Source organism: Peromyscus leucopus, chromosome 2, assembly GCF_004664715.2.
Source record: "Peromyscus leucopus breed LL Stock chromosome 2, UCI_PerLeu_2.1, whole genome shotgun sequence".
Taxonomy (NCBI): domain Eukaryota; kingdom Metazoa; phylum Chordata; class Mammalia; order Rodentia; family Cricetidae; genus Peromyscus; species Peromyscus leucopus.
The window spans coordinates 72,205,791-72,229,997 of NC_051064.1; the positions used below are offsets into that span (position 1 = coordinate 72,205,791).

Consider the following 24,207-nt stretch of genomic DNA (forward strand, 5'->3'; position numbering starts at 1 on the left):
TGATGCGACTAAGGACTTTAATTGCAAGCGGCTCCCCTCCCCGGCTGCGTCAGGAGCTGGAGTGACTCATGCTGGTGGCACAGGAATAGCTCAGACCTCTTCTCCTCCTGAGGTAGAGTTTTTGAATTAGTCTTCATGACTCCTGTCCACTGCCTTTCTTCATTGTCTGGAGACCTTCCAGCAGCTGCACAGCTCAGAACCTACAGGATGTTGCCCCTAGAACCTTCAGGGTTTCCTAAGGTCACATGCCTTAAACACTGGCCAGTTGTCAGAGCAGTTGTGTGAAAGTCTCCTTTGAAAATCCTTTTGATGACCACTTACGTTAATATCTGAAAGAAGAGAGGAAAAGACAGCTTGGACAAAGCTTTTATTACAAACAAGTCTAATCATACTCTACCTAGGATTCCTATGATTGTTCATGACTCTAAAATCAGGGCTGCAGACATAACTTAGCCGGTAGAGTGCTTGCCTAGCATACAGAAAGACCTGGGTTCAATCACCAACACCGCATTTAATAGATGTGAAGGTGCACATCTCTAATCTCAACATATAGATAGAGGTGGGACGATCAGAAGTTCAAGGTGATCTTGCTGGTTAGTTTCTGTCACAAGCTACAGTTATTTAGAAAGAGGATACATTAATAGAGAAAATGCTTCCATCAGTTGGGCCTGTTGGCAAGTCTATAGGACATTTTCTTGGTTAATGATTGATATGGAAGGACCCAACCAACTGTAGGCAGAGCCATCACTGGACAGGTGGTTCAGGGTTGTATAAGAAAGCAGACTGAGTAAGCCATGGAAAGCAAGCCAGTGAACAGCACCCCTCCATGGCCTCAGCTTCAGTTCCTGTTTCCAGGTTCCTGCCTTTAGTTTCTGCTCTGACTTCTGTCAGTGATGGACTGTAAGCTGTAAGCTAAGATTCTTTCCTCTCTAAGTTGCTTTTGACATAGTCTTAATCACAATAATAGAAAGCAAACTAGACTGTGGCTTATAATAAATTTCGGTTTTACTCAATTATTGAAAAAAAAAATAGCCAAATGAATGGAAACACATGAACTGTGAACCAAAGGCTGAGGGGCCCCCAGCTGGATCAGGCCCTCTGAATAGGTGAGACAGTTGATTGGCTTGATCAGTTTGGGAGGCAACTAGGCAGTGAGACCAAGTCCTGTGCTCATTGCATGAGTTGGCTGTTTGAAACCTGGAGCTTATGCAGGGACACTTGGCTCAGTCTGGGAGGAAGGAACTGGACCTGCCTGGACTGAGTCTATCAGGTTGATCGCAGTCCTCGGGGGAGGATTTGCCCTGGAGGAGGTGGGAATGGGGGGTAGACTGGGGATAAGGGGAGGGGGTGGGAGGGGGGAGAATAGGGGAACCTGTGGCTGATATGTAGAACTGAATCGTATTGTAAAATAAAATAAAAAAAATTAATAAAAAAAGAAAGCAAACTAATATAGTCAAACCTCAGCTAAATAGCGAGTCTGAGGCCAGCCTAGGCTACATGAGACCCTAAAATAATACCCCAAATAAAAACAATAGATTCTGCTGGTTTGAGCTAAGATTGACCCCAAATTATGCTAACCACTTGAGATTGATGGTTTGTTAACGTAGCATAACCTAACTGATTCTAACTAATACACATGCACATAGCTTATTGAGTGACCTCTTTGGGGCATAGTCTAAGCGCATATATGTCACAGTTTACCTTACAACCACCTGGACAGAAGATGTCATTTTCATTTTGCAGAGAAAGAAGACTGCCAGCAGCACACTCAAGCTCCTAAGTGGCTGATTTTAAACTTCTCAGTAGGACAGTAGCCAGAGATCTTAACTAAGACCCAGAAACTAATATCAAATACCTAATATTGTCTGTGGATGGTTTGGTTACAGGTTGGGTAACTATTCCCCTTCTGCACCTACAAAGTCTTAAAGGAAGTGTCCCAGCAAGAAGTGGCTGGGGAGACTGAATCCCCAAGAAGTAATTCAGTCTTGTACCTGTTGTGCCAAGTGTGGACTTACTGAGGGGCCGTGGGTGATGCTGTTGGGACTTTGTTGGAGCGAGGCAGCCAGCAGCAGTGTTGAGGGTAGACTCACTGGCAACACTGTTGCAACAGCAACAGAAGATCTTGGATGCCATGTGTTGGTGGGGTTGGGAAGAGGAAAAGGTATTGGGTAGCTGGCTGTGCAGCCCCAATCCCAGAAGCCCATTGTTGTTTAAGCAATGGGTCACACTGGTCTCCTCCCCACCCACTGTCAAGTCGCTTGTGGCTCCCTGTGGCCTCCTGAAGTTCACCTGTTCAGTTCCACCACTCTGAGGGCCAGCCCTCCTTCACTGTCCGGAGTTCACCTGTCAATAGAAGGGTGACAAGCCCATACTCTGGTGCTCCTCCTTCAGCCAGCAGGTAGTGATGGGGGTTGTTCCTTACAGCTCATTGGCTTAGCTCTTTCCTCAATGAACCCAAGACTGTAGTTGACATATTCTTTGTCAGGTCTCTGACAGCAGAACTTTAGCACATACAGCCCATGCATAGATTTTAGGTGAGTTATCTTCTGCTTGCAAGGATGCTGAGTGGACCTTTAGGACCTGAGACTCTGCTTCTCATCAGGATTATGCATCTGCTTGTCAACTGCTGCTGTGATGGTGATGGTGGAGGCTCCTGAGAATTCCCTCTGCTTGCTGTCCCCTTTTCTCATGGGCCTCATTGGTTCCAATTAATTCCAGTTGGGCCTAGGTCTGAGGGAGCAGGACCATGAAGTTCATTCAAGTCCTTGCCTCACTGCTAATTGCTGTGTGGCTGTGGCCTAGTTCTTGCCTGTCTTTGGCCTGAGGGCCACATCGACAAGAGAGATGATTGACCAGGTCATCTTCCCAAGGCTCTGATGACCCAAGGTGGTAAGTCTACCATATTCTAATCGCCTTTCTCTCTTCTGTGTCCTGCTCTAGAACCCTCTTCTCTACAACAAAGACCTTGTTAGAGAAAAAAATGACAGACGGGTTGGTTGGTATGCGAAAGGAACTTACATGAAAATATCCTTCGTGAATGGGCTTTATTAGGAGAGATGGTCGAGACTGTGAGATCATGACCAAGCCTCGAAGCGGGAGAGTATTAGAAAGGGGACAGTACATTACATCAGATATTGCATGACAAGGACTTGAAGGGAGAAAGAGGCTTCCCTTTAAAACCTAGAAAGGAGCTTCATTGAGAGGTGTGGCTTAAAGAAAGAGATAGTGGTCATGGACAGCATGAGGCAGGGAGGCCTAGAGAAGAAACCTTCAGAACAAACTCCCCCAATCAAAGGAAAATAGGTGACTTTTGTATCCTTTTAGCAGGTAGCAGGAGGGTCTGTACTGTGTGTGATTTAGTTCAATAAAGTCTATGAGACAAAGCACATGGAAATGCCAAGTACTAGGCAAGATTAGAAGTTAGGTGATGTTAGGCACAGCATGACTTATTAACTCTCTGTCCCAGAGACACAGTGGTGGGGGCAGGAATTGGGAGTGTAGGGGTGGACAGACCTGATTTCAAGATATGGGATGTGGCCTCTCAGAGTGACCAGAATCTTAAAGGGTTGGGTCTAGGATCTCATAGTCCCCACTTTGGAAATTTCCACCATAGCCATCATACCCCAAATCTACTCTGTGGTGTCATTGTTGGTCTCTGGCTTCACATCTACCTTTCTAATCTCCTCCTTCTCCCTCTCCCTCCCTGCTGGGTTATTGCATTGGCTGCAACTGCTCTCTTGCTCCTTCCAATTGGTCTTCCTTGAATGAGTCAGGTCATATCACTTCTGTCTGCAACCTGCTAGTAGCCACCATGATGGCTAATGTTGGCTGTCAACTTGACATACTTGGGAAGACAGAACCCTGATTAAGGAATTGCCCCTATCAGAATGACCTGTGGGCATGTCTGTTGGGGCATTTTTTTGATTGCTAGTTGATGTAGGAGGGCCCAGCCCAGACTGGGCATACCACCTCTGGGCATATGGTCCTGGGTTCTATAAGCAAGCAGGCCCAATGTAAGCAGGCAGGAGGAAGCAACCCAATAAGCAGCATTTCTCTGTGTCTTTGGCTTCAGTTGTCCTTGCAGAGTCCCTGCTTTGGCTTCCCTTGAGGATGAACTATAAATCTGTAAACTAAAGCTCCTTTTATTCCCCAAGTGTCTTTGGTTATGGTTGTTTATCACAGCAACAGAAAAGCGAAGTAGAAGAGCCTCCTTTGCCCTGCAGGATAAGAGCCCGTCCTTGCCTGGGCCTCTTCTGGAGGAGTGTGAAAGCGCCTTCACCTTGCCTTAGTCCTGACCAGCGCTGTCTCCTTCTCGTTCCTCTTCTCTGGGTTACAGCAGTCAAGCATGCCTGCTGCTCTTCATTTTCTCATCTTCTGCCAGCAGTGCTTTTTCCTAGAAGTCTGGCGGGTGGTGCTCCCCACCCGCTCCTTTGCGCTTCAAGCCTTTGCTTACAGGCTGCCTCGGCTAACCTTGTCTGGCCCACTCACCTTACTTCTATGACTCTCCACACTCTTATTTCACTTCCCATATATTCGAACTCTGCCTAGAATTGAGTCATTTGTATGTGCTCAGACCCTCTGAGGGGGAATGGGTGAATGAACCTGGATTTATCCTGCTCTGGTCCTGTGCATAAGCAGGCGATATCAACAGGAAGCAGCAGGAATCATTCTTAATTCAAGAATGCCACAACTAATAAGACACTGTCTTATCCATCTGCCAAGCTGATTGATGGTTTTGTGGATGACTTGTGGGGGGTACATTGACCATCTATTGGTGGGCTTCATGGTAACCCATCTGCTTATCTTCTTCCATTGGTCCCTCTCTGGGGGCAAGTCCTATTTATGTTATATCTAGAGACAGGAATGGAGAACCTCCCTCACCCCATTGCCCTCCTCACAGTGAATTATTCTTCAAAGCCTTTTGATTCCAATCTGTACATATCTTTCATCGGCTACCCCATGCCTGTTGCCCTTCCTGTTGCCCTGTCTGCCTCTGGTTCATGACCACAGATTCCTCCTGGTCATTTTGGCTCACTTGCAGCCAGAAGATCTGCTCCATGGTAAACTCCATCACTGTTTTGTGAGCTCACAAGGGCTCCCTGTCCAGCTGCTTTAGGCTCTGGCCCTGTAGACACCACCTGTCACCCTGTGCTTGCTCTTGGCTCCCTCCCTGCTGTGCAGAATGGGAACTCCCCACTGGGGTCCAGCCTGCTCTTTCCAGGATTCCTCTGTGCCATTCACCTGCTGTTCCTGAACTGTGGCCTTTACTTGTCACTGAACAGTGTCTGCCTAATCTCTAGTAGGTGCTCAGCAGTATTTGCTGAATGGTTATTTGTCTGTGAAAGAAATCTGGGATTTGTGTAATTAGTGAGGGTTCTGGCTATGTGGCCCAAGCTGGTTTCAAACTCTTTATCTTCTGGCTCCGTCCGCCCCGCTGCTGTGACTACAGATGGATGTATGACATGTGCCCAGCTGAAATAGACGGTTTTAAAAAATGGTTCAGCACATATATTTAACACTGTGGGTTTGGAATCCATGGATTCAGTCAGCTATGGATGAAAAAGTTCTGAAAAATGTGCATCTCTGCTAAGCATATACAGACTTTTATCATTTCCTAAGCCACAGAATGTAACAAGTGTTCCTGTAGCGCTAGGCATTATAAGTAACTTGAAATGGTTTAAAAGATAGGGTGTAGGTCTCTCCTTTCTCTTTCTCCCTCTCCCTCCCTCTCTCTCTCCCTCCCCCTCTCCCTCCCCCCCCCTCTGTAGGTTAGATGCAAATACTATGTCCTATTCAGGGGCTTGGGTACCATGTGGTTTGGTATCCAAGGCTGCTTTGGGACTAGTTCTCTATGGATACCTGGGGACAAGTATTTATGGAAGATTTCCTGGTGTAAAGTCCTGTGTGAAATCCCAAGGATTCTGAACAGGAGCAACATTTTTGTTCTCAGAGACAGGATGGGTCACCATCACCTTTGGGTCTCTGGTCACACCATAACTCAGGGCAGAGTGGGTGTCCACTCTGTGTTCTCTGGGTTGGTAAAATTAATGCCTAGAGCTCCTCTGACTGTTGAGTGACACACAGTCCTCCCCATCTCCTTTCTGCCAGTGGGTTTTTTTCTCCCTAGTTGTGAAACAGCTTCATTTGGGACTTTGTTATACAAGTTAATGGGAAGAGGACCAGCCTCAGTGTGAGACATGCTGATGTTCATCGATTATCTACAGCAGGTCTTTTGGCATCTGAGACTTCTTTTTCTTTTGTCTTGTCAGTATATATGACGCAGGGTGGTGTCCCACTTTGTTAGAGGGTGCTGGGTCTCAGAAATGTGATTTGTCCCCATGTTGCAGCCCAAAGGAACAGCTTGGACTCCATTGATTTTCTTTTCTTTTCCATGACTGGGGATGGAGCCTGAGCCTTGCCCATGCTAGGCAAAAATTCTACCATGGAGCTCTACCTTAGCACTGTTAGTGTGGTGGTGTGGGAAGCCAGAGTCCCTGCTGTCTCCTGCCTCACCCTGCAGGCTGTTCCATGACGACATGCTCAGGAGCATCCGGTACTCTGAGAGCTGATGGAGGGGCACTTAAATATCAAGGCTTCACCTGAAGATGGACAGAGTGACATTTTGGTTAAGCACACACCCTTTTTACTTAGGTGGATGTTGGTGTGTGTGTGTGTGTGTGTCTTAATTTCTATAACACCTTGCTGTGTGACCTAGAGCAAGTTTTCTCCTCTTGAAGCTCAGCTTATCTCTCTGTACAATGGTGTGATAAAACCTTTCCAATGTTGTGGAGATTGTGTGGCATGAAGGTCTAAAGGCTTAGCAAGGCGTCTTGCATACAGTAAGTGCTTATGTCACCAAAATATGGTGACACAGGGGACATGTAGGCTGTTTTTTTTTTTTTTGTACTACCTGTCCCCCCCCCCGCCCCTTAGATGAATATAGGAGCCAAAGAGGAGAACTTTGGTTTTGTCTTCAACAGACTGTGAGCCTGAGGTCTCTAGAGACCCCACACCACCGTGGCCAGATGAAACAAGGTTCTGAGGTCAAGTCAGCAGGTTTCTAGAGTTGAGGGAGTCCTTTGGGGTTATCCAGTACATGTGGGGTGAGCCAGGAGCCAGAAGGAGAAACAGTTGGTGCAGGCCAAGGAGGGGTAGCGTCTACTGTTGGTAGCAAGTAAATTTATGTTCAGGAGTGTGGGGGCACTGTCGTCCTTTTAGTGCAGAGATATTCCCCCTCCCACTCTTAGGTCTCTCACCTTTAACGTTCCCTCACTTGCTACTGGCCAAGTGGATAGGAGACTGTGATGTCACAGAGTTGAGAACTGGGAAATGCTGGTGACGGGGGTTCTGGACAGGACCACAGTTCTGGGAGGAGGGAGCCTGGGTGCGGACCTCCTCTGCAGTGGTTTGTCCCACTGTCCACCATGTATTAGGTTGTTAGAAGGGGTATCTCCTGTCCTTGTGTTAGTAGGCTAGCTAGGATGTGTTCTTCTTCTGAGAGAGCTAGACATACTGTGTAACTGCAGGGGTAAGTCCCTGCCACCGGCCCCGCCTGCTCAGTTTCCTGTGTGAGGCCACCTGGACACTCCTCAACATGGCTGCCTTTCATTTTCATGGTTTGTGCCACTGTCCTAGGTTGGACATCTTTCTTTCCGTGACCCAAAGATGTCAGTCTGACTAAGCCAGTCAAAGCACAATGGACTCAAGAAGACATGGTAGGGAAGGGAATGGAATTCAGGCTCAGTGTTGCCTTGTGCTCCAGGTAGACACTATTGCTGTACTCACATTACAGATTAAGAAACTGAGGCACAGAGTCAGAGGCTGAATATTTTAGCAGGCTAGGCACTGTCTGATCTCTTGTTCTAGTTAAGTTCTTTTTTCTGCCCTGTAGGGGATGTCTGTATTGCCTGCCACTACCATTTCTCCTGTTCTCTCCTGGCCTCTGTGCTGTGTCAGGAGCGAGTTCAGAGCTGGATGGAAGACTGTCTGCACGGACAGGAGTAGGCCCATGGGGTAACTGGGGTTGTCTCCACCCGAAAGCCACACATTAGCACTCTTGCCTGTTTAATCTGCAGTGTGAGGTAATGTGCTCCCAGGTTCTTGGCAATGGAGGAAAGGCATCCTTGGGCGAAAGGCCATTCTGCCTACCACATGCTTTACACACTTGTATCAGGAAATGAAGGAAATAAATTCCCAATTCAACAATCAAGGAAAAGCGTGTGACTATTGAGATGGCTCAGTAGGTAAAGGTAATTGCTGCCAAGTCTGACGACCTGAGTTTAATCCCTGGACCTCACATCATGGAAGGATAGAATCGATTCCTGTAAGCTGTACTCACTCTGACCTCCGTTTGTATACCCTGGCCTGCGCCATCTCAATAAATGCATAATGGAATATAATGCAAATCAAAAGACAAATACTACTAAAGTAATAAAGATTGCCTATCATTAAACCCAGAAATTGCATTAGAGAACAAAAGTAACAAAACCAAACTAATAATCTTTTGTAAAAAAAAAAAAAAAAAATTACAAACCAGCCAGGCAGTGGTGGAGCACGCCTTTAATCCCAGCACTCAGGAGGCAGAGGCAGGTAGATCTCTGTGAGTTCAAGGCCAGCCTGGGCTACAGAGTGAGTTCCAGGACAGGCGCAAAGCTATACAGAGAAACCCTGTCTCGAAAAACCAAACCAAAACAAGAAACAAACCAATAAAGTGGGAAGTGTAGCTAGAGTTTTACTGCCTTGCCCACAATCAGGACCAATCTTTGTCACCCGCCAGTCCCACAGCCGCTCAGACCCAACCAAGTAAACACAGAGACTTATATTGCTTAGAAACTGTATGGCCGTGGCAGGCTTCTTGCTAACTGTTCTTATAGCTTAAATTAACCCATTTCTATAAATCTATGCTTTGCCACGTGGCTCGTGGCTTACCGGGCATCTTCACATGCGGCTTGTCCTGGTGGTGGCTGGCTGGCTGCGATTCCTTCTGCCTTCCTGTTCTTTTATTTCTCCTCTCTGTTAGTCCCGCCTATACTTCCTGACTAGCCACAGGCCAATCAGTATTTATTGACCAATCAGAGCAACACATTTGCCATACAGACCATCCCCTAGCACAGCCAAGTGCAGACCATCTCAGACACGTGCACTCAGGCTGTGGTCCTAATCATTCTCTATGCGGACCTGCTGGGTAAAGCCATGAGGAACCCAAGAACAGGCTTCCACAGGACATACAGAACATCCCATAGCAGGGAAGACTTGACAAGGAACTAAATCAAACAAGTGACTTTTGTTTTTATTTCTGTGGTATTAGGGATCAAGTCTAGACCTACATGCTGGGCAAGTGACCTGTCGCTGACATCCACATGAAATCCCTTCAGCAAGCAATCTAAATTTCCACTCATATGGAACCCTATGTACTCTGTACCTTCTGATATCACCTGTTAGGGAGGGCACCATGCTCCTCCTGGGCCATTCCTGCCCTAAATGGGAAGCTTGACTGTGAGCCAATGGAAATACCAGGTAATTCTAAACTGAACACTTGAAATGTGTGAAACTCATGGTGACTTCGTGGAATCCATGGCCTTGGGTGAAAAAGTGCTGAGGCATTTTGGGACAATTGATGGAATTTAAATAGGATTGTCTTAGTATGAGATGCTTCACTTTTTGGTACCTGGTGGAGTTAAAGGAGGATGTCCTTTGTCTATAAGAATTGCTCTATGAAGGATTTAGGGAAGGGGGCAGGATGCTCACTCTCAGGTCATTCAGGAAAAACAAAGGAAAATTGGTAAGATGAACAGGAGAAATGTGCAAACCACTGGTGAATCTGAACTAGCTTTTCTTTTCCTTTTTATATTGAGACAACTTTTCTGTAAATGTGAAATCATTTCAAAAGCTATTCACAACGTTAAGTTTTTTTTATAGGTTATTTAGAAGTGACAGTATAAGAACTGATAAGCTATTTATAAGGCATGGGGGAGGGACAAAAAGGAGGGACACGTCCTCTGATGCAACCAAGGACTTTAATCGAGGGCAGCCTCCCTCCCTGGCCACGTCAGGGGCTGGAGTGACTCATGCAGGTGGCACAGGATGGCTCGGGCCCATTCCTTCCTACGGTGGAGTTTCTGAATCGGTCTTCATGACTCCTGTCCACCACTCTCTTCACCCTCCTGGAGATCCTCCAGCAGCCGCACAGCTCAGAGCCTGTGTGACGCCGCCACCGACGCCACCACTAGAACCCTCAGGGTCTCCCCATGAGGCACGGCTGGAAGGACCAGTGCTCCTGGTAGTAGCGGTTTAGATTTTTTTTAGGGTATCCTGTTTGGATGTTGTATGCGGTCAGCTCTGAAAGAAGGAAAGCATGCTGTGAGGGCCTTTGAGCTAGACTCGGATGGACTGCTGTGGCTGGATTCCTCTGGGGTGGGTTCCCAGATTCCAGGAGTTCCGTGGGAGCCCAGGCATACCCCGGCTGAGTTAGGAGGCCTGGTATTATTCTGCGGTGGTGGAGTTGCTGACAACAATGTCTTGGAAAGCACATAAGAACCGGGAAACTTGGGCTCGTCCTGGCTTAGACATGGTGGTGTTTCCTGGTAGGCTGCTGCAAAGTCCCTTTCCCAGTGCGGATCTCAGCCTACTTTGGCGTGAAATATTAGAAAGGGAGGGGTGGGCGAGCCAGTGTGGCCCTCAGCTCCTCACTCTTGGTTCAAGTAGAACAGGTAGGCCGCTGGTGCAGGAAAATGTACCCTTCAATGGGCTCGAGTTTGCAACAAGGGCTTGACTGACAGGTGGGTTCTGCAGTGGGGAAGTGTGAGTGATTCTTATCTATCAGTGGCCCCTAGGGGACAAGGGGCTGGGTGAGGCCGTCTGGGCACAGGATAGATTTCCTTCAGCATGGCTGCCTTTCTTCTTCATGGTTTGTGCTACCGAACTAGGTTGGACATTTGTTCTTCTTTGACCCACAGACATGTCATCCCAGCTGTGCCCATTAGCATTTTCAGATAGTGCTCATTTGATAGGTACCTGGCTGGATTTGGGGGAACATCAGAAAACAAACCCAATGTGGACCCACCAGTGTGGAATCAATGTGGGCCTGCCACTCTGAAACCAATGTGGGCCTGCCACTCTGGAACCTATGTGGACCTGCCATTCTGGAACCTATGTGGACCTGTCAGTCTGGAGCTCAGTGTGTAGCTTCCAAAGTAGAGATTAAGCAGAGTCACACAAAATGCACACAAAAAGACCACACTATGGTGCCCAGAGGAGTGCGTGTGGACATGGAACATCCTTTCATCCCAGACCCACTCCTTCGTATGCAATGCCTAACTTGGAAAATAATGGAGCTAGACTCAGGCATTGTAGTCCTCTGGAGTGTGAACACAGCTAATTCCCATACCCATAAGATCTGGCCATCAGGACAGAGCCCCCCCTTCCCAGAGGCCAGTGTCAGGACCTCACTCTGGACTCACCTTCAAAATCACTGCTGCTGGAAGAGTACCTCTTTTCTTGACCAAAGAAGGACTGTGCATTAGTGTGCTTGGGATTTTGTTTGTTTAACTCATTCTTCTGGGACTGCGAACCTGACAACGAGAATTCCATGGGGGTCATGTGGGAAGGCTTGGCCAATCACAGAAGTGAGGGCATTGAGCCAACAGAAGCAGCACATAGGTGAACGATGGTTATTTTGGGATGGGCAAAATCTGAATCTATTCCTCTTTAAGCAGGTGCTAAATTTAAAAATATGTATTTTTTTCAAAGCATCAACTTTTTTCCTATTTTTAAATGAAATGCATATCCATTGTGAAAAGGAAAAATGATCTAACTCCTCTCCTCCCAGATACTATCTTTCCCTAAGCATTTTTAAAACATAGTTTATCAGATTGTGTGTCCTATGTATGTGGTTCATTTTCTTCATATACAGTATAAACATTTTTATCCCATGCCACTACATGAAATAGTAGTAGTTGTATGGTATTCTCTTTCATGGATAATTAAAGGTTTATTTAACCAATAGACTATTGTGTGTTTAGACTTTTTCTAATTTTACTACTGCAAAGAAAGGCATGGATTATATTTAAACCTTTATGCACTTCTAGAATGGTGACAAAGAACTTCAGAGACAGGCTAAGTTCTCTGGAGCAGGTGTGACAGCTTTGTCACTGGATGTGTGACATCGTCTCCTCTACCCATACCTGCAACATGGTACGTCTGTTTTGGATAATAGTGTTCACCTTCAAGCTGCAGTGCAGATTGAGAAACGCTTGTCACAAGTACCCTGTGGCAGGGTGGGGGGTCCACCAAAACTGAACAGTGCTGCACATGTGGTGGCAAACCGGAGATTACACTTTACCTTATCATCTGGGGAGGGGAATTTGTGTTAAGATTTTGTTCACTTTTATTGTGAAACTACTTTCAGAAACCCTTCAAAAGCTCTCGTGGGTTTCTGGATGTCCTGCTAGGTTTCTGTCTGTCCTGCTGTGAGGATGTTTTCCTGCCCTTTGTCCAGTCCCACTGGGCAGATTTCCACCAGCTCTCTGTCTTGCTATGTCTCTGTGAGTCTTAGCTTTGCCTGATCTTGATAATATTGCTCTTTATTTTTTTCCTCTGAAATTGCTGTTTTTGACCCTGTCTTTTCTGTCCTGGGCCATCAAGAAGGCTGTGATACAAACTGGAGGCTGAGATGCCTTCTCTGTTTCTGCTTTGTTCCCTGATACAGAACTAAGGAGGTCTCATATTTCTGAGGATGAAGATGAGAAGGATGGTGATGTGGCCTGGACTTTGACCATTGAAACTCCAAGGCTTCTTTACAGAAGGCCTTGCCCAAGTCTTCCTGAGCTCACCCATCTCCATTTCTTCTCCACCTCTTTTGTTCTAGACACTTAAGCATATTGCTTTATTTCACATACCCATGATTCCCTAAGTGTATTTATTAATACTCCCATTTTACACAATAGGCTAGCAGAGGCTAGCAGAGGCACAGACAGATTAAGTGACTTACCCAACCTCTGTGGCAGGCTGAGGGCAGGGGGCTTAACTATCATCTTATAGTCTTCAGCCTTGTTCCTCAGATTACAAAGTACATCCAGATTTGCCTGGAGAACACACTAAAACACAGTTTCTGACTTCATAGGCCTGTAACAGGGTCTGAAGATGCTCTTTTTTGATTTTGAGACAGTGTCTCATATATCCTGAGCTGACCTCCAGCTCAGTAAGTAGTAGGGATGACCTTGAAACTCTCATTTTCCTGACTTCATCTCCCAAGTTCTGGGAGTACAGATATGAGCCAGCACACTCTGCTTTAAATGTGGGACTAGGATGGGACCTAAGGTTGAAGGCTTGTTAAGCAGGCCCTCTTATCAATGGAGTTACATCCTCAGCCCTAAACATGCATTCCAAGAAGCTCTCTGGTGATGTCAGCGCCGCAAGACCTCAGTCTACACTTTAACTCGCAAGCTTGAGCTCACTGGCTATTTGGGGCTTAGCCACCTATGAGCTTCCACCTCATTTTAGCTTGGAATTTTTATTTTCAATCAAAAGATGAAAGGTATATCTACAAAACCACTCCCCAACCCAAGGCTCAGGGGACATCATGGAAGAGGGGGTGTAAAGATTGTAAGAGGGAGTTGGCTGTGTGATTGTGTCTCCTGATAAAGTCAGAAGCGACACCCATAAAGTCTCTCCAACATGACTGCCCAAACATGAACCGAACAAGGTAGACATGGATAGATGTGTCCAAGTAGATGGGAGAAAGTACACAGACTCAGTCCTACATAAAGAACTACAGGCAACTAAGGGATATAGTCTTCCTTAGGGTAGAGCTCACGCCAATCGGTTATTCAATATCAACTCATCAGCCCTGAAAACTTACAAATAGCTTTATACAGATGGAGCAGGTTGCACTTAAGTATTTAGAAATATATATGTATATACTTATATGCATGTAACAATTAATGAAAAAGAGGCCATGAATATGAAAGAGAGCAAGGAGGGTTTGGAGAGACAAAAGGGAAGATGAAAATGATGTCATTATATTATAACCTCAAAAAATAAAGGTAAAATAATGAAGGAAATCTGGGGTCCTTTTAGGAGGAAGGTGATACAAGCTGAGGCTTAGGGGGCTGTTTTCTGATACCTACTGTAGGTTGTTGGCTGGCTCCCTTGGGTTTGTCTAGGATCCTTGGAGCTCTCAATGACAGCTTCCTCACAATCCTGGCAGCATAAACAGAATATCTTTGAGGCCAGGTTTTGGTGTGTTGCTGTAGGAGATAAAAGAATAGGGACTATGGATCCTTGGATCTGCATTTCATGTATTTGTTAGAAATTGTGACTCCCTGTGTTCAGGAAGTCCATGCTAGTTCTAAGCTGCTGTGTGTGTGTGTGTGTGTGTGTGTGTGTGTGTGTGTGTGTGTGTGTGTGTGAATATGTGGAGGCCAGAGGGCAATATCTGTGTCAACCATCCCCCACCTCATTTTTTGAGATAGGGTCTCTCGGTGGACCTGGAGCTTGCCAAGTTGGACAGAATGGCTAGCTAGCAACTCCCAGGGAATCTTTCTGTCTTTGCATCCCCAGTGTTGGGGTTAGGGCACTCCTTGCCATGCTCCATGTGGATGCTGGGGTCCAGACTCAGGTCCTTATGCTTGCATGGCAAGTACTTTACTGAGTGAGCCATCTTCCCCACCCAGAAGCCCTCTGGGAAGGACACATTTTCCTGTTCTATACAAAATTTCCTTACCCATAGAGAGGAGTTGAAGACTTTACTCTGCCAGCTTTGTCTGCAGTGGAATCGTTGGTGTTGACTTTGTGTTCACCGGGCAGGGCTGTTTCCTAGATGAACATATAAGACCACAGCTAAAAAGGGCTAGTCCTTCGTCTGTGCCTGTACCCTAGCCAGGACCTGCTGCAGCCGAGTCCTCGCTCCTGTAGAAGCAGACCACTGGTGATCAGGTTTCAGATGGTTCTGTGCTCTGCCCCATTTCTAGGGACATGTTCTTGGTGGTTTTTTTTTTGGGGGGGGGTGTCTTCTAAAGCCTCACTCTTTCCTGGGAGGAAATGGAATGGCGGTGCCTATTTTACAGAAGCAAAGTGTTGAATACATGCAGGGTGACTCTGTGGTGGAGGCATGCAGTAAGCACTGAGCCAGTGGTCATTTCATGCCTCTGGATTCCAGGCTCCTTGCCTCTAAGTCATCCCAACTCCCTGGTCTCACAGGAACATGGTAAGGAAGTATACAGTCATGTAGGTTTAATTCATGGTGTGGACATTGACCATGGCTTTGGGTAAGCCCCTCAATGGTAAGAGGAAGTTAATCTGGGTGATCCCTCCAAAAATCTTTCCTGTGCCAATGGTACAAGAGTATAAAGTCTTGTTTTAGTTCCAACCTCCTTTTATGTGTCAATTTTTTAAAACCTCTAGATATGTCCCATTCACGTTTTGAGTCAAACCCTCCTTTTAAGGAATTGTTACCACAGTATTGATTAGGTGTCTGTCATCACACTCAATTCGCCGTGTGAGGTGCTGTATTGGTCCTAACTACTAACATCTTTTGTAGGAATTATTTCAATAGCCTCCTAACTTTGTCTTCCTGTTTCTTTGACCATTAATGATTAATGCAAAATCTAGGATTCCCGTGTTAATATGTGTTTTACCACACCTTTGCTCAATATTTCTAGTGGTAGAAAGGAATGGACATAATAGATGAAGAAATATGGTGTTGAAGAAAGAAATGGCAATCCTGGAATAGTAGACATTCTAGTTATAAAAAAATAGCAACTGGGGCCCAAGAGATGAATCAGTGGGTGAAGGCACTTGTGTCCACGACTGACCGTCTGAGTTCAATCAGGGCCCACATGGAAGAAGAGAATCAACTCCCACAAGCTGTCTTCTGATCTGTAAACACACACACACACACACACACACACACACACACACACACACACACACAGCATCTGAAAGAAAAATGTAGAGGAAGTGGTCAACAACAAACTTAACAGCGGAAGATACTGTGAATCTGAGGGAATAAAAAGGACAAACAGAAGTTGCACACTCAAAAGCATAGAATGCGGAAAACGTTTAAAAGAGTGAGAAGAGCAGCAGGGAGCCGAGAACAGAGGCTGACCCACTCAGGGCAGGAGGCAGGGAGGCGGCAGTGGAAGCATTTGAAAAGTGAATGACAGACGCCCCCTTCCCCAAGTTGAAGAGCACTGTCCTAAGTACTCAGAGTTCACCAAACATAAGACTGTAAAGTTACTCCTCAGCACATAAAAGTCAAGTAGCCAAAAATGAAAGGAAGAAATAAAAAAAAAAAAACATTTAAACTTCAAAAGCAATCAGAATAATAATCCAAAGGTTCCCTTGCATCTGAGGGGGAAGGAAAAGAATGAGAACCTATTTTGCATCGGAAACAGTTGGAGCTGGAAGACAACGGAGTAACACCATGAAGTGCTGAAGTGAGAGCCCCAGAGCATCGCTGCGCATGTCTCTCAATACGGTGAAATAAATGCATTGACAAATAAACAAGGCCACAATTTGGGCTCAGAAGACTAAGACTATAACAAAATGCTGAAAGTTTGTAAGAACATGATTGGGTTGGAAATATATTTCTAAAAAAGGGCTGAACAGGAAACAATAAAAAGTCTTGTGTGGGAGCCTTATGTAAAAGTTTCTTTCCGCCCTTAATTTCTCCCCCTAACAAGTCTTTGGTGGTTTCTTAGGTTTCTTAGAAGAAAATCCAAAGTTCTTAGCTGGGTCTTAATCAAACTGTCACATTTCCCTGCTGCTCCATGCTCAGCCACCTCAAAAAGCTCGCTGCTGTCAATGCCGGTGATTTCTCAACTAATTTCATTCAAGGCATATTGGCTACTTTGTTCATTAAAAACCCACCAAGCTCCCAGCTCAGGACTTTGTCCTTACATTGCCCCCTGACTGGAAGGATGTTCTTGGAAATGTATTGTCTTTCAAGTTTTTGTTTGAATGTTACCTTTTCCAGTAACATGTCCCTTTATTCACCACAATGAAAATTTGTATCTTCCACTTCTAATTCTTGTTCCCACTTTTTGACTCGTCCTCAACTCACTGTGTTTACAGCTGCCTCCCTTCAGTGGGCCCCATCACAGGAATAATGAACTTGGCTCAGTGTCCTTTTCTTAGTGTCAGTACATGGTATAATGTGGAAAGTCAGTAAATGATTGCTGAATGACCATTCATTCCTCTTTGTCTTGGGGTTGTAAGCTCTAGAAGAAGGAATAAATTGGGTAGTAATTTTTGTTCCAGGAGCATCATCACCTGTTCACTGGTGGAAGCTATTTTCCCTCCCTACCCACTGTGGATCAAATTTATTGAGTGTCTGTGCTCCCCATTATGCACGATGGTCCTCTCATTCACGTGGACTCCAGAGCCCAACACCTGGCAACCTCCTACAATCCCCCACACCCATCAGTCTTTTTGAACTTTGATTTCCCAGTCTCAATCTGTCTGCCATCATTTATTGCCATTTCCCTTCACCAAAGCCACAGCCACTGTCACCCTTACCTGGACCACTGCCCCACCTTTCTCTTTGGCTTGATCCCCCTACTTCAAGCTGGAGTTACATGACCAACATGCACCTCTGATTCTATCAGTCCTGTGCTAAGGCCTTCAGAGGGCCTCCCCAGGCCCATGGTCCGATTCTGTTTGTGACTCTCTAGTTAATCTCTTCAGAATGGGTGTCTCTGGTTTCTGCTCACCACCCTTTATCCAGCAGCAACGCTGTATGGGCAGTTCCCTATTCATACTTCTCCTCAAGGATCCCGTTCACACGCTGTTCTCTGAAATCTGAGATGGCTCAACCTCATGCCCCTGCTCATCAAATTTCATCACTCTCCCTGGGAGTGACAGGAAGCTGCCTTTTACCATTAGGATGAGCTTTAATAGTACTTCCGCATTCCACCTGCCATGTAGTTCATGTCACAGTCTGTTAGTATATAGTGATTGCTTAACTTGTGGTTGGTTGCTACATAACTACATGTTGAAAACACTGATTGGAAATGGCTGTTTAGTTGTCAACTATGTGTACAGTAGCCCGTGAGTGTTTTCCTACTTAGTATCTATTTTTGAGAACCTACTATGTGCCAGGTACTGTTTGGTGCTAGATGTTCAGCAATGATCAAAATAAAAAACGGACAAATATTCTACTCACATGGAGGCAGGGGTGACAGGTTCTTCATGTCCCATCTTTATTGCCCCTGTCCTCAGTACACACCCTGGTAGCCTGCAAATATTTGAACAAACACGGACCTTCTTTCCCTTCTCCCATTTGATCTTTAACTTTTTGCACATGATTCCTCATCATGAGATACATGCAGCAGGACAGACACATGTCTTTATGGTGTGGAACCCTTGGACCAGAAGGGAAACCTCGTGATGAGCTTTACCCCGTTTCCAGTAATCTTTTTGGATCTGCTGCCTGTAGAAGTTTTCTTTTTTTTTGGCAAGATCTGAGCTCTGGTGTAGTTCACTGGGCCCTCTCCCACGGATTTTGCTTTTCCAGGACTCACAGCAATAGAAGTGTATGTAAGATGGTTAGCTCTCGTGTTTAGGAGATGCGATATTTAGCAGACACCCTTGCCATTAACCTGCCTCATCTGCCAATTGTTTTACTTTCAGTTTTCTTCACTTATCCAGACACTTGCCTCATCTATACAGATGCTTTGTCCCATGGTGCCTTGCACATGAGACCTGTGGAAGAAGTGCTTTCTAAGGACAGTGAACACAAAGGTCTGACCAGCCCCCAACTCCTGTCAGCCTGGAGAACCCCTGGTTGAACTTCTGCTAGTCTGGTGGCCTTGTTTGCTGATAGGAGATTGTTGACGTGTTGTTGTGGGATCTCTGAAACCTTCCTAAGCACACACACACCGTCTTGTTAAATCACAAACAAAGTCACTTCCCTTAGCCTGTGCCCTGGAGTGACTGCCAGGTCACAGATCACGTGGTCTCTCTTAGATCCTACTTTGTTAAGTTATTTAAGACTCTGCACCGGTCATCAATCTTTTAAAGTGATCATAGTGTAATCTTTCCTGTTTGTCATAGTCCCTCCTCATTGGATCTGTCACCTCTTTCTGAAAATACAGCTCCTTCATACTCATTCTCACTCTGTATTCTCAGGTTTACTTAACAAATGTCAAGAATTGCACCAAATGATGTGGAATTACCATGGCTATTATTAGGAACTTGGTTTTGTTTCTTGTTTTGGAGATGAGGTCTTACTATGTAGCCCTGGCTGGCTTGGAACTTGCTATGTAGACCAGGCTTGACCTTGAGCTCATAGAGATCCTCCTACTTTTGCCTACCAGGTGCTGGAACTAAAGCCATGTGCCAACTACTGGTCTATGATGAACTTTGGATACTAAAAACAAGGGATTTCAAGAGGGACATTAAACACGAGAAAAGAAAACTCCAAGTCCTAATTCCTCCACACAGGGCTTCCTTGACTGGCATTCTCTGGCAAGGAAAACAAAGGATGGAGAAGAGAAGAGAGTGAAAGATCACACTCCCACTCCAACCTCCTGAAGTCTCCTTTCTTTCCCTCTTTTTCCCCACATAACTGTTCCTACATACCCACTCACTCTTCTTTTCTAGCTCTCTGTGGCTGCCTACTCTCTTCAGTGGCTCTCTTTTCTATAATAGCTCAACCTTAACACACAACAATCCTAAAACTCCTATGCCGGATGATGGATCCAGACAATTTAATCCAGGGATTAAACTCCAGAAAAGAGTTGGAAGAGTGCAAATATTTTGACTCTTCTCAAATTTCAGAGCAGCAGAAAGTGACTGTACCTAATTCAGGCTAATTTCACTCTCTGCCCTGGAATTTCATATCTGTGCTGATACATTTATTGAATGCTTGACCATCAATGATGGGGAAAAAGTACTTAAAAACAGGGTGGAAAAGACCAGACTATCTAAATAACTAATTTTTGTATAATTAAAAAAGCAAAAAAAAAAAAAAAAAAAAAAAAAAAAGACTTGAGAAACCTTTTTGAAAGCCTCTCTTGAGGACAAAGACCCAGAGTCACAAATGAAATGAAAGTGAATCAATATGCCAAGCACTTTTGAGGAATATTCTGGGGTGACCAAGAGGTTTTTATAAAATATATTCACACACACACACACACACACACACACATACACACACACACAAATATAAAAAGTTCAGGTCTAAAGTAGGATGTGGTAGTTTGAATAGGAATAGCTCTCAAAGGCTTATAGATTTGAATGCTTGGTCACCAGGAAGTGGCACTATTAGGAGGTGTGGCCTTGTTGGAGTAGGTGTGGACTTATTGGAGGAAGCACACCACTAGGAGGTGGGCTTTGAGGTCTCAGATGCTCAAGCCAGGCCCAGTGTCACTCTCTTCCTGCTGCCTGCTGATCCAGAGGTAGAACTCTCAGCTACCTCTGCAGCACCATGTCTGCCTGTGTGCCGCCATGCTTCTTGCCATGATGATAATGGACTAACCCACCGCCCCCCAGAACATAAGCCAGCCCCAATTAAATGCTTTCCTTTATAAAAGTTGTTGGGTCATGGTATTTCACAGCAATAGAACACTGACTAAGGCATAGAGAATGCAGGAAAAAAATCAATCAGAATAGGAAGCATCGTCATAGACACCTGCTTGTTTTCCAAGAGCCCTCGAATGTTACCTAGAAATGATGCTATGGTCTTCCTAATAAAATGACACCTGAAATCAAAACACCCGCTCTTTAAGAATCTGGAGTTTGTTGGTAAAGGGACTTATTAACAGCAAAAGTCTACTGGAAGAGCCAGTGCACTGTGTCAGAGGACGTGGGAGCTTTCTGCTTACACCCAGCCGTACTCCCTTGAGGAGACTGTGAGACACAGTGCTTTCCTACTTCTCTCCAAACTAATAGTCTTGTGTAATCCGGAGGGGTAGTGGAAATGCTCACTTGTGGACAAGGCACAAAAGCTCTTAGGCCAAACGCCAGTCTTTTCAATGCCATCAGGGGCTACTTGTTCTGTGCAACAAATACTTAGGTGATTGTAAGTGGCTGACTCCCAGTACCTCTAGTGAGTTGTGTCTTCTTACACAGTCTGAAGGACTAGTGCCCTTGACCATCTAACTCATTTTTTTTTTCACTGTAACTGACACAGTCATGCAGCCTACACCCTGATGTACAACTGGTCAACCTAAAAGCTTGGCAGTTCTGGGTTGTATTATAGAATGCCTTTGGATTTTAATTTGACCAACTGGGGTGCCTATACCATTGACAACGCTTCACATTGTATCTTCACAGGTGAAGTTGACCTGGATCTCAGCTAAAGGAGTAGGCAGCCTGGTCTTGGAAGTAGATGACTGTGTTTAGATGTTTAGACAAAGCTCATCTCTCTCTCTCTCTCTCTCTCTCTCTCTCTCTCTCTCTCTCTCTCTCTCTCTCTCTCTGTGTGTGTGTGTGTGTGTAGAAAATCTGCTTATATAGCCCAGGCTGACCCTAGAACTCTCCAACCTCTTGCCTCAGCTTCTTGATTGCTGTGTTTACAGGTTTTCTGATTCTTAAGATATTTAAATCATGGTTGGTTTCCTGTCATCGAGTATGTGCTTGTTTAGAGTCACATGCTTCTTAGGTACCTCTGGTCCGACACATAGTACAGCAAGAGATTAAAAAACAAAGCTGAAAAAGGAACAATGCCTCTTGGTTCTCAGGCTGAAAACCTGATCTTTATGAATGGAAAGATGAAATTATTTCTAAGGACAGTCAGTGACAGTGGTGAAGACCTGGACAAGCTTAGAGGATCTTCTTACAGCTATGATTGAGGGAGGTAGGGGAGGTGAGACAGAGAGGGGAAGAGGGTACCCACAAATCCAAGCAAAGACCCATTCCCTGTGAACATAGTGACAGATTGCCATGACTCCTCAACTGATGAAACTGCCACTGGCCAATCTGAGTGAAGAGTTGCACACTGGTGTCACCTGCACACTAGGTAGAAGGTCCCAGATGCCCAAGCACCCCTTGCCTCTGGAATTCCTGCAGTCTGTAGCCTTAGTGCCTCCACAGGCCCTCATGCGCTGGCCCTTAGGCTCTGCTCTGTGGTGCAAACACAGCTCTCCACTTAACTGGGAACAAACTCATTTCTGTTTCACATGCTGAACAGGAATTGCTCCCACAAAGTTCTTTATGCACATACAAGAAAATACAAGTACTCCAACTCCCTCTCTTAAACAGCGGTTTAGTGCACACTGCATTGGGACCTTGTCCTTTTCAGTTGGAAATAGACCTTGGAGATCACAGCCTTTGCCTGTGCGGCAGGAACTTAGAAGGGAGGTTACTCTAGCTGCAGGCTGCTGCACTCTCTGTGTCTTTCCCGGACAATTTCGATGACTGGGAGTTGTATTTGTCTACTCCTCTTCAGAATTTTATGGAGACCAGCAATGCACTTACCAGAACATTATTTGGAAAATAATTCTTTTTCTGAGGCAGGGTCTTACGTAGCTCAGGCTGGCCTTGAACTCTATATAGCTAGAAATGGCCTTGGATTTCTGATCCTTCTGCTTCTACTGCCCAAGTACTGGGGTTCCAGGTGGGTACCACCATTGCTAGTTCATGCAGTACTTGGGATGGAACCCAGGGCTTCATGCAGGCCAAGCAAGCATTCTACCAACTGAGTTACATCCCCAGCCCTTTGGGGTGTTAAGTCTTTAAGATCTCCTTAATAGAAAAATACAGAATGAATAGCTTCTTATAACCTCAGCTTTTTTGTCTGTAGAATGGGAAATACTGTCTAGAGCAAAGGGGCTTGTGAGGACTGTGTTATGGGAAGTGGCCAGCACAGCCTTCTGGCATACTGTGAAGCTTCAGTATGTAAAAGGATACTCGTGTTGAGGGGAAGTAGGGGCACAGTCTGTGCAGGCTTTCATGCAGTACCACGGCCCGCCTCTAGATGGGGGCAGGAGTCAAAGAAGAGGTCCCTGGCTTGTCACCAGGAAGCTGTGAGCTTCAGGTCTCTGGGGGGAACATTAGAACACACTGACCTGGGCTGGAGAGGTGGCCCAGTGGTTAAGAGCACTGGCTACTCTTCCAGAGGTCCTGAGTTCAATTCCCAGAAACCACATGGTGGCTCACAGCCACCTATAATAGAATCTGATGTCCTCTTCTGGCATGCAGAGCACTTGTACATAAAATATAAATACATAAAATTAAAAAAGAAAACAGGCTGACCAGGTGAATCAAGGTCACTGAAGTGAAAGAGGCAGGATTCTAGAGCTGGAGAAGTCTTTTAGGGTCAATCAGCTCTGGTGGGGACATGGCAATCAGAGGGCAGAGGCCGGGAGGGGTGGGTGGTGTCTGCTGCTGGTAGCAAATGAAGAGGCATCCACAAGTGTGAGGACACTGCCATCCCTTTAGTGCAGAACGGTCACCACTCCCGCTTTTAGGTCTTACCTTTGAGCCTCACTCACTTGTTGCTGGCAGAGAGGTTGGGAGGCTGTGATGTCACAGAGCTGGAAACCAGGGAATGTTGGTGACGGGTTCTGGACTGGACCACAAGGCGGGGAGGAGAGAGGCTGTTGCTACCTGTTGACCCTCCCTCTAGTGGTCCATCCCTCTGTCCGTGATGCCAAGCTTTCCACGGTTGCTGTCCCTCAGGGCACCAGAATGCAAGTCCTGGCTCTGTGGACTACTTTGAGGGTGTCAGGCCAGAAGGGGGCGCTAAAGCACTAGATGCAGAAGGCCTGGGATAGGATCTGTCTCCTAATGTCTCTGGCTAGTGACCTCAGGCAGATGGACTCCATGCCTCAGTTTCTCCTTCTGCAAAATAGGAATAGTAGTTATGTGCCCTCTATATATTTCCAAGATGAAATGGCACCAGAGTGATGAACATTGGGTGATGTTCAGAGTGATGAACAGAGTGATGAATCTGTAGTGACCATTCCATGGAAGGGGAGTAGTGACAACATGTGTAAAAAGGGACATTTCCTCGAAACCCGTCTTCCAGAAAAAGGGGAATTGATTCCTAGTGGATTCCTGCAGAATGTCTCACCCTGTGGGGTGGGCTTTCAGTTCCCTCACTTGGAACATCTCGGTGCTGTTTAGGGAAGTCACATTAGGTCAAACCCCTCTCTCAGTGTTGTCCTTGGATGTATGTCAAGGTCACGGTACAGCAGAAGGAGAAGAAAACACAAGCAGCCCAGTGTTGGGGTTGTGTGCTTGTGGGTAACGGGGATCCAAAAG

At 45.8% G+C, this 24,207-nt stretch overlaps 1 protein-coding gene across 2 annotated transcripts; it reads right to left on the reverse strand.

Annotated features, from left to right (window-relative positions):
- Tex48 (testis expressed 48) lies at nt 1-23,497 on the reverse strand. 2 transcript variants are annotated; one of them, XM_037202663.1, is made up of 5 exons: nt 23,419-23,497; nt 14,723-14,814; nt 14,127-14,246; nt 11,460-11,570; nt 1-329 (listed from the first exon to the last, which is right to left on the reverse strand). In XM_037202663.1, the coding sequence occupies exons 2-5, from the start codon at nt 14,724-14,726 to the stop codon at nt 226-228; spliced, it is 339 nt and encodes a 112-aa protein (XP_037058558.1). In that variant the 5' UTR covers nt 14,727-14,814; nt 23,419-23,497; the 3' UTR covers nt 1-225. The 2 variants fall into 2 exon arrangements, with proteins under 2 accessions (XP_037058558.1, XP_028748496.1); XM_028892663.2 differs by lacking the exon at nt 1-329 and adding an exon at nt 9,998-10,338.
- Nucleotides 23,498-24,207: the final 710 nt, after the last annotated feature.

Bases quoted from the DNA above. Each gene is read 5' to 3' on its own strand.
- Tex48 (XM_037202663.1), bottom strand. The intron at 11,571-14,126 runs GTAGGTATCAGA...TCTCGTTGTCAG, and splicing joins GAGCCAGCCAACAACCTACA to GTTCGCAGTCCCAGAAGAAT. The intron at 330-11,459 runs GTGAGTCCAGAG...CTCTTCTTTCAG, and splicing joins CAGCAGCAGTGATTTTGAAG to ATATTAACGTAAGTGGTCAT.